Source organism: Mobula hypostoma, chromosome 3 (assembly GCF_963921235.1).
Source record: "Mobula hypostoma chromosome 3, sMobHyp1.1, whole genome shotgun sequence".
NCBI lineage: Eukaryota > Metazoa > Chordata > Chondrichthyes > Myliobatiformes > Myliobatidae > Mobula > Mobula hypostoma.
In genome coordinates, this window is record NC_086099.1 from 40,032,812 (window position 1) to 40,047,680 (window position 14,869).

The 14,869-nt window shown below is 42.1% G+C and overlaps 1 protein-coding gene across 1 annotated transcript in view; it reads left to right on the plus strand.

Annotated features, from left to right (window-relative positions):
- Window positions 1-12,984: 12,984 nt before the first annotated feature.
- The window catches only part of itga1 (integrin, alpha 1), a 227,008-nt gene continuing 225,123 nt past the window's right edge, over window positions 12,985-14,869 (plus strand). The window contains exon 1 of the mRNA XM_063042906.1: window positions 12,985-13,481. Coding sequence (XP_062898976.1) covers window positions 13,226-13,481 — 256 coding nt within the window. The 5' untranslated portion in view covers window positions 12,985-13,225. The remainder of the gene's footprint in view (window positions 13,482-14,869) is intronic.

Here is a 14,869-nt window from a genome sequence, read left to right on the forward strand (position 1 = left end):
AGTTGATTTTGTTTTCTTTTTTTCCATCTCTGATGTTTTTTGGTGTTTCATGTCCTTTCATTATTTTCCATTGATGTATCTGACCTTGGTCATGACCCCAAATGACAAAAGTCATCGTGGGATGAAGTTATTGGCCTGCAGGCTCTCTGTACATTTAGCATAATCTGCAACAAGTTAACTATATTGCTTGAATATGTTGGCTATAAGAAAGTTTCAAGCCAAACTTTATCTCTTGGCTTTCCCAGTATCCTTTGTTCATTCATCAAATCATTCATTTAAAGTTTTCTACCTTCCGAAATGTCACAAACCCAACACTCATTTGAGCAACTTTCATTTGAACTTATTTGGTCATAATGAAGGTGAGGGGTATTAGGGCTGGGTGTGAAGCATGAAGCTTGTGCAACATTAGGTGTGTAACTCTTTATGAACTGTCCATATGCCCTCTTTGTTTATATTGTTACATTGGGATGGTTGGACTGACTGAAACCTATCCCACTTTTCTATTATGTTCATCTAATAGAAAAATTCACATTTTCCATTTACCATTTTCTTTGGTTTTCTTTGGTATAGGCTTAGCTTGCCTATCCACCCTTGAAATCATTTTACATTGGCCTCTGGACTTTAAATTCCACTTGATATAGTATTCTCAGAAAATTTGGAAATATAACATTTTGTCCGCTCATCCAAATTATCAATACAGATGGGGCATAAGCACTGATCTCTGCAGCACTACATGAAAACTATTAACCAGAGAATGATCAATTATTTTCAGTCTCAGCTTTCTGTTCAATAATCAATTCTCAATGCATGTCAGTCTAATACACTCCCCCACCATCCCCACCCAGTTCTCACATTTAGTGTCATCTGATCCACAGAAACAGTTCCAGGATTTCGTAACATTTTGGACAATGTTAACCAGAGCAACAATTATTTCTAAAGCCACCACTTTCAAAGCTCTTCGATGTAAATCAACAGGTCATTAGGATTTCTCATCTTTCAAGCGAAGTAATATTCAAACTGATACTTTGAGTAATAGTTTGTAATAGTTACTTCAGCTCCTCATTCTCACTAAACCCTTGAACCTCTCCCTCCTTTTCTCTCACACACTCACACTCTCTCTCCCTCAATATATATACAGTAAACACAAAAAAATCTGCAGATGCTGGGGTCAAAGCAACACTCACAACACGCTGGAGGAACTCAGCAGGTCGGGCAGCATCCGTGGAAAAGATCGATCAACGTTTCGGGCAGGAACCCTTCGTCAGGACTGTAGAGGGAAGGGGCAGAGGCCCTATAAAGAAGGTGGGGGGAGGGTGGGAAGGAGAAGGCTGGTAGGTTCCAGGTGAAAAACCAGTAAGGGGAAAGACAAAGAGGTGGGGGAGGGGAGGCAGGGAGGTGATAGGCAGGAAAGGTGAAGAAAGAATAGGGGAAAACACAATGGGTAGTAGAAGGAGGCGGAACCAAGAGGGAGGTGGTAGGCAGCTGGGGGAGGAGGCAGAGTGACATAGGGATGGGGAAAGGGTGGGGAAGGGAATTACTGGAAGTTGGAGAATTCTATGTTCGTACCAAGGGGCTGGAGACTACCTAGACGGTATATGAGGTGTTGCTCCTCCAACCTGAGTTTAGATATGTATGTGTACTGTATATCTTCTTCCCACAATGCATTGTTAAGATAGATTTTTAAGTCCTCTGAAATTTTCATATTCCTCATTACAAATGTTCTTATGCCTGACTGTAAATGCCCCATGCTTTCTCTCACTAGCTTTTTCCTTTTCAAATATTTATGAAACCCCTTAAAATCCATTTTCATGCTTCTGCCAGTCTACTTACATGCTCTAACATGCATTTCTTTATTAATTTGTTTGGCCTGTTTGCCTGAGTTCCAGATACTCTCAATCATCAGGCCCACTGTTATTACTGACAAATATATAGACTCCTCCTTGCCTTTAACACAATGTTTAATTCTTTTGCTCATGAAATCACAATTCTATCTCCTTTACCATAGCATTGGAGCCGGATGGGAACAGACAAGTGTTTACTTGGCGTAAAAGGAAATATGCAGCTTTTAGGCAAGAGCTTGGAAGCATAAATTGGGAACAGATGTTCTCAGGGAAATGTACAGAAGAAATGTGGCAAATGTTCAGGGGATATTTGTGTGGAGTTCTGCATAGGTACATTCCAATGAGACAAGGAAAGGATGGTAGGGTACAGGAACCGTGGTGTACAAAAGCTGTTGTAGGTCTAGTCAAGAAGAAAAGAAGAGCTTACGAAAGGTTCAAAAAACTAGGTAATGATAGAGATCTAGAAGATTATAAGGCTAGCAGGAAGGAGCTTAAGAAAGAAATTAGGAGAGCCAGAAGGGGCCATGAGAAGGCCTTGGCAGACAGGATTAAGGAAAACCCCAAGGCATTCTACAAGTATGTGAAGAGCATGAGGATAAGACATGAGAAAAAGGTACCAATCAAGTGTGACAATGGAAAAGTGTGTATAGAACAGGAGGAGACAGCAGAGGTACTTAGTGAGTACTTTGCTTCAGTATTCACTACGGAAAAGGATCTTGGCGATTGTAGGGATGACTTACAGTGGACTGAAAAGCTTGAGCATGTAGACATTAAGGAAGAGGGTGTGTCTGAGCTTTTGGAAAACATCAAGTTGCATAAGTCACCGGGACCAGAAAAGATGTATCCCAGGCAACTGTGGGAGGCAAGAGGGGAGATCGCTGAGCCTCTGACAATGATCTTTGCATCATCAATGGGGATGAGAGAGGTTCCAGAGGATTGGAGGGTTGCGGATGTTGTTCCATTCTTCGACAAAGGGAGTAGAGATAGCCCAGGAAATTATCGACCCGTAAGTCTTACCTCAGTGGTTGGTAAGCTGATGGAGAAGACCCTGAGAGGTAGGATTTATGAACATTTGGAGAGGCATAATATGATTAGGAATAGTCAGCATGGCTTTGTGAAATGTAGGTCGTGACTTACAAGCCTGATAGAATTTTTTGAGGATGTGACTAAACACATTGATGAAGGTACAGCAGTAGATGTAGTGTATTTGGATTTCAGCAAGGCATTTGACAAGGTACCCCACGCAAGGCTTATTGAGAAAGTAAGGAGGCATGGGATCCAAGTGGACATTGCTTTGTGGATCCAGAACTGGTTCCCCACAGAGGCAAAGAGTGGCTGTAGATGGGTCATATTCTGCATGGAGGTCAGTTACCAGTGGTGTGCCTCAGGGATCTGTTCTGGGACACCTACTCTTCGTGATTTTTATGAATGACCTGGATGAGGAAGTGGAGGGATGGGTTAGTAAATTTGCTGATGACACAAATGTTGGAGGTGTTGTGGATAGTGTGGAGGGCTGTCAGAGGTTACAACGGGACATTGATAGGATGCAAAACTGGGCCGAGAAATGGTGGATGGAGTTCAACCCAGATAAGTGTGAGGTGTTTCATTTTGGTAGGTCAAATATGATGGCAGAATATAGTATTAAGGTTAAGACTCTTGGCAGTGCGGAGGATCAGAGGGATCTTGGAGTCCAAGTCCATAGGACACTCAAAGCTGCTGCACAAGTTGACTCTGTGGTTACGAAGGCATACGTTGTATTGGCCTTCATCAATCGTGGAATTGAATTTTGAAGCCGAGAGGTAATGATGCAGCTATATTGGGCCATGGTCAGACCACACTTGGAGTACTGTGCTCAGTTCTGGTCGCCTCACTACAGGAAGGATGTGGAAACCATAGAAAGGGTGCAGAGGAGATTGACAAAGATATTGCTTGGATTGGGGAGCATGCTGTATGAGAATAGGTTGAGTGAACTTGCCCTTTTTTCCTTGGAGAGATGGAGGATGAGAGGTGACCTGATAGAGGTGTATAAGATGATGAGAGGCATTGATCGTGTGGATAGTCAGAGGCTTTTTCCCTGGGCTGAAATGGCTAACATGAGAGGGCATAGTTTTAGGGTGCTTGGAAGTAGGTACAGAGGAGATGTCAGGGGTAAATTTTTTATGCAGAGAGTGGTGAGTGCATGGAATAGGCTGCCGGCAATGGTGGTAGAGGCGGATATGATAGGGTCTTTTAAGAGACTCCTGTTCAGGTACATGGAGCTCAGAAAAACAGAGGCTTATGGGTAATCCTAGGTAATTTCTAAAGTAAGGATATGTTCTGCAGCTCTGTGGGCCTGTATTGTGCTGTAGGTTTTCTATGCTTCTTGGTTTCTAAATATGAATCACCTTTCCTGTTGACATGTTGGTACATTAAAGGATTTTTTGCAACATATATTTTATTCAGTGTTAAGCACTGTCAACCTACCATCATACCTTTTGATGCTTCCTCCCAATGAACAGAGCCAATCTCCTCTGCAGTTTGTTTGTATGGAAGACCTTTATTTTGCACTGAACTGCATTACTGGCAACCTTGATACCAAGTTCAAGTTCAAGTTTAATTATCATTCAACCACACACACCAATACAGCTAAGTGAAATAGCATTCCTTTGGGGCCAAGGTACAAAACACAGAAACAGCAGTCACACACAGCACATATAGCACATATAATTATGACAGCAAAAAAATGTAGTTACAAAATAAATAAATGTCGAAGTAATAACATAGCCCAAGTGCCTGAGTGTCATGGCCTGTAGATCGATAGTGCATGGATGTTGTCTTGACGCCACACTCCTGCAAGAACAGCCAACAGCAGTTGCTCAGTGCGGCTGCAGAGCGAACGCAACCCAGCTGGTCTTCCACCAAGCGAACACTGGAGGGCAGTACCAACGGGAGGTTCCAACCACTAACTCAGTGTTGAATCCGGCTCCAACGTCTCCTTCCTCAGTGACCACAACAAGCAGTATTCTACCGATTTTCCAACGTCTAACAGGCTCTTGTGATCACAACAAAGACACACAAAGCAACTACCCACATGGTCTGTTGGATCACGCACCACCTCCGTGCACCCCGTCTAACATCTTCTTCCCCGGGTGGCTGAAGCAGGCTGCAACACGGTGTGCAACAAGACCAGCTCAATTGCTAGCCAGCCACTCGCCCGTGGCGTAGATCTGCAGTACCTGCTGTTCTTGATAACTAGCAGTGTCCTGTAGTCGTGAAAAAGACATAATGGACAAACAATTACACCTTTGGTTCGATCCAGAGAGTCCACAGCATCAGTGCACACTGCCACCTTACCAGAAGGAATTCTATCACATATGGCCAGTCTTCTCCAGAGGTCCTTGATGACATGATTCATCAGTATTATTGCACAGAATAAGATGCCAAAATATTTCCTCAGTGTATTGAACTGCATCTTGATCTTGCTACTCGTTTAGAGATACAGCACCATTACAGACTCTTGTCGCCTAACAAGCCCAACTACACCCATGTCACCAATTAACCGACTAACCCATGCATCTTTGGAACGAGACAGGAAACTGGAGCACCCAGAGGAAACTTACGCAGTCACAGATAGCGGTGGAATCGAACATGGGTTGCTGGCACTGTATTAGTGTTATGCTAACTGCAGTTCTACTGAGCTGCCACTGTTTTGTTCAATAACACTCCTGTAATGCTCCTGCATTGAAGGTGTAAGACTAGTTTATGAGCAGTTGTTGCGAATCTTGTTTGCGTTCCAATATTTCATCTTCTTCCTCTGTACAGTAGGTTCAAAAGGCTTAACGTAAGTTAAAGTCACAATTGATCATTGCATTAACGTGCATCTCTGATTTATTGTCTAATGAATAACCATATAACCATTGCAGCACGGAAACAGGCCATCTTGGCCCTTCTAGTCCGTGCCGAACACTTACTCTCACCTAGTCCCACCGACCTGCACTCAGCCCATAACCCTCCATTCCTTTCCTGTCCATATAGCTGTCCAATTCAACTTTGAATGACAACATCGAACCTCCCCCAACCACTTCTGCTGGAAGCTCGTTCCGCACAGCTACCAGTCTCTGAGTAAAGAAGTTCCCCCTCATGTTACCCCTAAACTTTTGCCCCCTAACTCTCAACTCATTTCCTTTTGTTTGAGTCTCCCCCACTCTCAATGGAAGAAGCCTATCCACATCAACTCTATCTATCCCCCTCATAATTTTAAATACTTCTATCAAGTCCCCCCTCAACCTTCTTTGCTCCAAAGAATAAAGACCCAACTTGTTCAACTTTTCTCTGTAACTTAGGAGATGAAACACAGGTAACATTCTAGTAAATCTGTTAAACTAAAAGCTGTCTGGAGCAAAGTAGTTGATTTTGATTGAAATGCTATCAATCTTTGTTTCTTAAAAATTAGGATTTGTCATATAATGTAAGAAAATAAATATATTAGTGTAGATTCTAATTTACTGAGTAATCAGATCACACAAGCTTAGAAGAAAATGATCAAATCCAGTTGTAAAGCTGCTAACTAGTCATTTTCCCCTGGCTGCTCCTCAGTAGTGGAGCACTGAAGAGCCAGAGTAGTGGTGTAGTGGTATAAATAGTTTTTTTTAAACCAACTCAGTTCATACCACAGCATATATTTGGCTTTGCCACAAAACTTAAAGAATACTTCCCTTTGTCTTCTCAAGAAACTCCCATTCCACAAATCCTAAATTGAAGTTAAGCTTTCTTGTATTGCTTTTGGTTGTATGATGAAATTTTCATAAGCCGCACATATAAAACATTTACATGTATTTTCAGAATTTAAATAAACTGTACTTACATATTAGTCTAATTTTATACTGCAAGGAGTAGGGAAAATGTTAATTTGGTAACACTATAAAAACAAAAATAATATTTATTTATTAATTCCTGGAATCTCAAGAATGTCCAGAGGCAAAGGATTAAAAGAATGGGTGTGTATCCAAAGATGAACACATGATGAAACATAGTCAAAGATGGTTAAGTGTTGAGGATGATTTATAAAAGAGAGCTAAAGGCCAATGCACTAAAGCCTCTAAATATGGACTAATGGAATGTACTGTCAAAGAGGAAGGGAGTTGTCGAACTATTGTGGAGATAAGAGAGGCCAAGATGTTGAGATGCTAAGATTGAGAAATGTTTTAAATATGAGGACTTGCATGTCAAGGGACCGAAGGAGCAGGAATTAGAGTAAGTCAGTAAAGCCGAATAAGGTGGGTGAATGGGAATTGTATAGATTTTATGTAGCATGGTTACACATGCTTTGCTGAGCACATTATAATCAAAAGCTGTAATATCTGGATTGCTATTAATGTCACAGACAAAAACAGGAAAATAGAACAGATGAATGAATGGCTGAAGGAATGTTGCAGGACATAGAGTAATACACTTGAGAAGAAAATGTGAAGTTGCGACTTCTTTAAATCTGATGTATTGTACTTAATGAGACTAAAACCAACAGCACATGAAGTTCAGGTTTGCTAACGCCGCTGTAGAAAGTTTAAGTTACTTTGCAGGAGTAGAATTAGATGGCTGAAATTCTCGATTGCAAATCAAAGAAAGGGGTTCAAGCAAAGTGGTAATTAGGAGGGCAAACAGAAGTAATAGTGCAGGACAAAGACACGGGGAATTAAAACCAGAGTGTACAAGAAGGGGAAGACCACAGAAGCACAATAGTACACCAACTAACAGATTAGAGTAAAGAAAGACAATAAAAAGACAATGGAATAAAATGAAAGCAGTGAATGCAAGCTGTGCTCTGCCGGAAGATAGAGTTTAAGGCACAAAATTGAAATAAATGGGTGCAAACGGATAGCCATCACAAATGGGGAAATAGCAGAAATTCTAAATAATAATTTCAGATTGTTCTTCATTGCAGGGCCAAAAAGCATCCTATATGATAGATGTTAAAAAAGGTTGTAAGGAGGGAGGAAGTTAGAACAATCTCCATTAATTGGCAAAAATTTAAGGCAAACTAATAAGACTTCAGGCACTGAATCTGATACCGTACATCCTAGGTTTACAAAGGAAGTGCCTGCAGAGATTGTGGATTTGTTGTTTGTAATTGAACAAAATTCCCTGAATCCGGGAGAAACCACAAATATGATGCCACTACTAAAGAAAGACTACAGGCCAATAAGCTTAATAACTGTCATTGGGAAAATGCTGGAATTGATTATTGCAGGGTTAATAGAAATACATTTAGAAAGTCATAAGAGAATTAAGTAGAGGCAATTTGCTTGACAAGTGTGCTGGTGCTCTTTGAGGATGTAATAAACACCATGGATAAATCAGGATTAGCAAATATAGTGTCTTTGGATTTCTAAAATAGTGGTGCATGGCTTCATTGTGTACTTAGACATGGGGTGCGATATAAGCAGAGAGATTATCTCTAAGGTTTTGTTTCATGCTGGATCCAGGGTGTTGAAATGAAGTTGGACACTGACTAACCAAGTGAAAGTTTGCTGCTGGATTCAACTATATTGTTCAACAATTCTTGTAATCCATCAAATATTTTATTATACAGATTCATGAGCCTTCATTTCAAAATTGTGCTGTTAATACTCATTTCTGAGTCCTTTTGAACATACCTCAAGTGTGATCACTCCACATCATGAGCTAGGTTATCTGAACTGGTGGCTGCAAACCATCTTTATTACTCTCATGCTGATTAATTGTCACCACTTGGTCAGTAGGAGATGCTGGCTATCTGAAAGGAAGACTACATAGGCTACAGCTGTAATAAAGAAAAGTGGGAAAAGTTAGAAGTGCAGTCTTATATCTTCCACAGCTTATAAATTAAAAGTGATTATTGACTGAGAGGAGACTGGTATGTGACCAAATAGCAGAGCAGACTTGATAGGCTGAATGACCTAATTCTGCTCTTACATCTTATGAGCAAAATAATTAGGTATGACTATATAAGTAACTACAATGCTGGTGGCTGTGTGTTCTGTGATAGTTATTTCCATAAAAGCCAGCAAGCACTCCAGTTCATTGCTACCATCATGGAGGAGGTACAGGAGCCTGAAGACTCTCACTTAATATTTTTGGAACAGTTTCTCCCCCTCTGCCATCAGATTTCTAATTTGGTTCATGAACACTACTTCGCTATTTCTCTTTTGCACTATTTATTTATTTATTTTTTATTGCGGCTCAGTAATCTTTACTTATGGCTTTCACTACACTGCTGCCCAAAAACCAACAAATTTCATGACATAGGTCAACCAAAATTAAGTGACCATGCCATGGTGTGCACTAGCAATGACTGAACCCAGGTGTGGAGGAGCAACAGACTCCCATGTAGAAATGGAAACATAGGAACTCCAACAGAACATAGGTGGCTTGACTGAGTGACAACGCAAGAGAAATCATTCTCAGAACAAGGACCACACGATTAGTGCTAATCAGGAGTCTGCTTTAAATAATTACAGTATGCAGAAAACCCACGCCAGTCAAAATAAACTTGACAAGATTAAACAGAAAGCACAAGGGCTTAACAACTCTAGTTAAGACAACAATGAATAAATACACGTGCTCTAGACTCTTAGGAGCCCAATGCTCTACGGCTCACCACACAGGCCCACAGGGCTCATGACAAACTGCCATTTTGTCCCAAAGATGAGATATAGGTGCAAGGCTTGGCAAAGAGTTGTAGAGGTTATGTTAGTGGATTGACAACAAGAAAAGCTATGCTTAAAGATGCCCAATAAAAGGGATAGGAGAAAGAGGTGATATCTGAAGGGCACGACTTCAGGATTGAAGGACGTCCATTTAGAACTGAGATGCGGAGAAATTACTTTAGTCAGATGGTGGTAAATCTGTGGAATTTGTTGCCACAAGTGGCTGTGAAGGCCAAGTCATTGGGTGTATGTAAGACAGAGATAGATAAGTTCTTGATTAGCCAGGGCATCAAAGGGTATGGGGTGAAAGCAGGGGAGTGGGGAAGACTGGATGAAGTGGATCAGCCCATGATTGAATGGCAGAGCAGATTCGATGGGCCAAATGGCCTACTTCTGCTCCTAAATCTTATGGTCTTATAGATAGAGGGCTGCAAAGATTAAAATCTGAGATGGAAACAATGCAGCACCATCTACATTTCATCTGGAAAGTTGATATTTTTTGAGGAGGTGACTGAGACAATTGATGGATGCATACCAGTAGACATCATGCATATGGACTCAGCATTGTCCTTGACAGGACTCTGCATAGTATATTGGGTCAGAAGGTAAGATCACAGTTAGTGTGAGCAAGCCACTGTATAAAAACTTGGCTTGGTGAAAGGAGTCAGGGGGTGGTACTGACTATGACAATAGGTGAATGGAGTGTCAGGGAGGGGTCGCACCTCTGGTGGAGAACATGTCGCAGTCCTGTCAAGGCGATTAGTCCACCTTTGGTTCCCACCTGGTACTCAGTTCTCACCTGTGGCTCCCAGTAGCTGTTTGCATGCGACAGCGGCCGTACCCCGGGCAATGGCTTCGACAAGCTGGCTAAACCAGGTGAGGGTAGTCGATGGGTCTCAAATCCTCAGTGAGACAGGGAGTTGTCTATCCCAGCATGTGAAGACGGACTCTGGCGGATTGAGCGGACGAGACCAATGGAAGGTCCAACAGTCAAGAAGGTGGACTCTGCAAGCGTCGTGGAACGTGTAGAGCATGAGAAGACACAGAAGACATCCTGGTCATCCACTGCGCCTAGTCCCATCTCCAGCCATCTTGACTCTGTCTTGTCACTGGATCCAGATGGAAATTCAGAAGAGAGAGTGAGGCCAATGCTGCGTAACTCTCCCTCACTTAAATCCATATCGCTAGTTTCCACACCATCATAATGGTGTTGAGGTCCTCATCGATGTTGACGATGGACGAAAACTGAGGTGTCCTAGATGGGCTGATATGAGGCCTCCTGCTGTTTGCCATCTATGTTAAAAATTTGTTCGAGAATGTAGGTTGCATGGTTAGTAAGTTTGCAGACGGCATCAAAACTAGTGATATCATGGACAATGAAGAAGGCTTCCTGAGGTTACAAAAAAGGATATTGATCAACTGGAAAAGTGGACAAAAGAATGGAGGATGTGATTTAAATTCAAAAAGTTGCACTTGTGGAAAGCAGACCAGGGCATGCACAGTTGGGTTCTGGATAGTGTTGCAGAACAGAGTAAGTGTACATTGTTCACTGAAAGCGAGAACACAGTTAGACAGGGTAGTGAAAAAGCCATATGGCATGCTTGACTTAATCATAGTGGTGTTGAGTACAAGAGTTGGAATGTCCTGTTCAAGATTCAAAATTATTAGATAAAATATTACCATTGTACAAAACACTGGCTGGACTGCTCTTGGAGTATTGTGTGCAGTTTTGGTTGCTACGGTAGAGTAAGAATGTGATTAAGCCATAAGGGGTGCAGAAATGATTCACAAGGATGTTGCTTTGGCTGGAGACAGTATGATATAAGGAGACACTACATATAATGGGACTGTTTTCAGTGGAGTGCAGGAACTACGGGGAGACTTTATAAAGGTTTATAAAATGTTAAGGAGCATAGATGGGATAGAGATTAACAGTACTTATCCCAAAGTGAGGACGTTGCTTACCAAAGAGGAATGAACCTGTGGTATGCTTCATATCGATGGAAAATCAGTGAATGGAAGCTTGAGAAGCAGCAGCAATATCACATTGATGCTCGGCTGAAGATTTAAGAAAACGGCTCCTCCAGGCGGTTTTCAGAGTTGGACAGTGCCCAATCATTGAATGGGATTCATTTGAAAGCTCAAATAAAAATAACCCAGGGGCAAGCGGAGAGGCCATTGTGTGTATGTGCCAGTGTTGAAGTGGCCTTGGTTCATCAGGCTTAGGTGAGATCAGGCTTGGGTGTAGTAAGTATATGGTAAGTTTCTTCTTCTTTATTCTTCATTCCTCATCTGTTAGGGCACCGTTACTGCAGTGAGAATGGCTCCAGGGCTGTGCTTCATTGTGTGTGTGAGACGTGGGGATTCGGGGAGACATCCAGTCTCCTGGATAATCACATCTGCACCAGGCGCACTGAGCTGCAGCTCCTCAGAGAAAGTGTTAAGGAACTGGAGCTGCAGCTGGATTGCCTTAGGCTCATACACGATATTGAGGAAGTGAGTGATAGGAGCTACAGGGAGGCTGTCACCCCTAAATTGTAGGAGGCAGGTAACTGGGTGACTGTCAGGAGAAGGAAGGGAATTGTGCAACCAGTGCATCTGCATACCTGACACCCGACTCCTGAGAAAAGCGCCTTCCTCTGACCTCTGTCAAATTAAGAGACTTCCAAGAGGAAAGAGAAGACACTTCAAGGGCATCCCTGAAAACATATTCCAAAACATCCTCACAGCCCCTTGGGAATCCGTGGCCCGGAGAGGCATCCAGAAAGGCATCAAGTATTTTAATTTCCTTTTGTGGCGCACGTCGAGGTCAAGTGGAGGGGACAGGCGATAAACTAACTAACCCAACTGTCCTATCGGCCCCTTCCTTCACTTCCGGCAGAATTTGCGGATATCACCTAGGAGTTAGAAGTCACCTCAGAGCCCACAGGACGGGAGGGCGAGCAAATCATCGACTACCCGACGGACCGCCTAAAGCGAGATGAGAGCGGCTCTGATTTGGCCCTGATGTTCCAAAGGCCATGTGCCAACCATTTTGCAGCGCCAGCATAGGCAGTTACCTTACAATCTGCGCCCAGCGCGCCTTCCTCTCTTGGCAAATACAAGCAGTAGCAAATATAATTGGTTATATTGTCAAAAAAATCCGTGTTTATTTTCATACCAGACCAAGGTGCATGACTGGCTTTACTGGGTGTATCTATTCCTGTAAGGCGAAAGAACAAATTTAATTTTAAAAAGGTAAATTCTGTACTAGCTCATGAACTTCTTCAAAAGCTGCTGCTTCTTCATCCCTGGAACCAGTCTATTGGGAAAATAAAATCCCATTTGCTGAAGTCCAGATAAGACCTAAGAAATCGTTTGCCTAATAAACTCTGCACTGTTTACTACTTATCACTAATAAGTGAGTCTGCAATCCTGGACTGCGATATTAGGTCGGACTTCGGAAGGGGCAAACCCATGCCAAACATTGCGATGCTTATCTGGATTCTCTGCAAACCGCTGTGTTTACTGCGAGGAGCTAGTTTAACTTGCGCAGTGTGATTCTCGCATGATTTGCAGCCCCCGTCCCCGTTATTTACAAGAAAGAATCTAAGCCCCGTCCGCTGATTCAAGTCCAGCGCTTGATGCGAACATATGGGCGAAGTTTAATGTGCTGCTTCCCGCCAGCCGCAAGCCGTGTATATACGTTCAAAAGCGCGCTCATCAATCTGAGTGCAGAAAATGTGGAGTCGGATTTTATCCTCTGTCATCTCGGGCAAACAGGAAATGCCTGAAGATTTCCTCATAGCTCCTACTCCGAGTGCCACAGAACTTACAGAACTTGTCACTGGAGCACGCTGGATTCCAACGGATCAGACAGTTTCTTTGTATTTCTCTCTGGGCAAAACAGAATTCTTCCGAAGTATTTGTGATAATAGTAATAATCAATCAGCCATGTCACGGAAGCTGCAGTGCACGGCTCTGATCCTGCTTGTCGGTAAGAAAACATGATTTTTTTTGGATTTAACAGCTACAGTTATCCCGAACTTCTCAGTGCTGCCGATCATTAAGGTTTAATGGTAAACTTACTTCTTCATATTATTTTCGGGCACTACCACACACTGTACATCTGGCAGTGAATAAACATTTTCCCGCATTTGCTTTAATTTTTAATAACTTCATTGCCTTGTACAATGTAAGACACAAGACGGAGAGGGAAACGGATGTGATGATCAAATGAAAGGAATACGGTGCGAAGTTTATTAGAAACATATTGTCCGAACAAGATACTGCTACCAGCATCCCTCTATTCCCGGTTGCTCAGCAGTTCAGTAGTTCTACAGTGAAGCTTCCAGCTAGCTAATTATATTTCTTGAAGGTTTACTGCTCCGGGTCCCACTGAAGGAATTTTAATAATGGATTGAAATTTATTACTGCAACACTTTGAAATAGAGTATTGGATATCTTCCGGAGTATGGTTTCTAATGGATTCGAATGAGGAAATCTTGGCAAGTCAATTGTCTTTGTACAATCCTTTAAAATATCTTACGGTACTATTTTTTCCAACGCTACTATTTTTGAGAAGAATTGAAGATAGATTTACGAGTCCATCCCCTCATTAGAGCAAGAAATAAATGAAAACGGCTGCTTTGTTTTAATCATTTCCATGTGTTGAAAGTTTAGTATTTTGGGGTATTATCCTCTAAGTGGTGGTTTGATTGAAATGTATTGGGTCTTGAGGGGTCTTGGAAGGGTGAGAGGTTGCTGGTGAATGGGAATATGGAGTTGCGATTACAGTCAGGTCAGGCATAATCATATTAAGGGGCTGTGCTGTCTCTAGGGGTGTGATGGCTACTGCTCGCTCCTAATAAGTATTGGTATTGGTTGCTTCCGTGTTTGTCTGTAAAGTCAGACAGCAATGACCACGATCCAAGTGTTATCTCAGTTTACAGTCTAGAGAGTGGGACAAAGTAAGGGAGCATCATTGTAAGTATACTTCCACGTAAAAAGCCCAAATCACCGCTTTAACTTCTGCTCTAAACTCAAGTATAGAGCATGTCAGAACCGTATATTTAAATCTGAGATTTTAACCATTCTAAGTATAATTATTGTGGTGAATATTATAAGCATTCCTCCTGGTGCTTTTAGTAAATCTTTTTATGTGGTACGAAGCTAAATAGGAAATCTTTGCTTTGCACTGAGTTTGGTGGTTTAGCTAAGGCACTTGGAAGCTTTCAACAATGTGCACTTTTAATTAATGTGGTCCTCTTTTTCAAAGTCAGCTTTTCTATGAAGTGTGTTATCAGTGGACAGGCTTGTTCTGACAAATCACATTTATCACCTTTTAATTCATGTGAGACTTGTAGGAAAGGCGAGCATTTACTC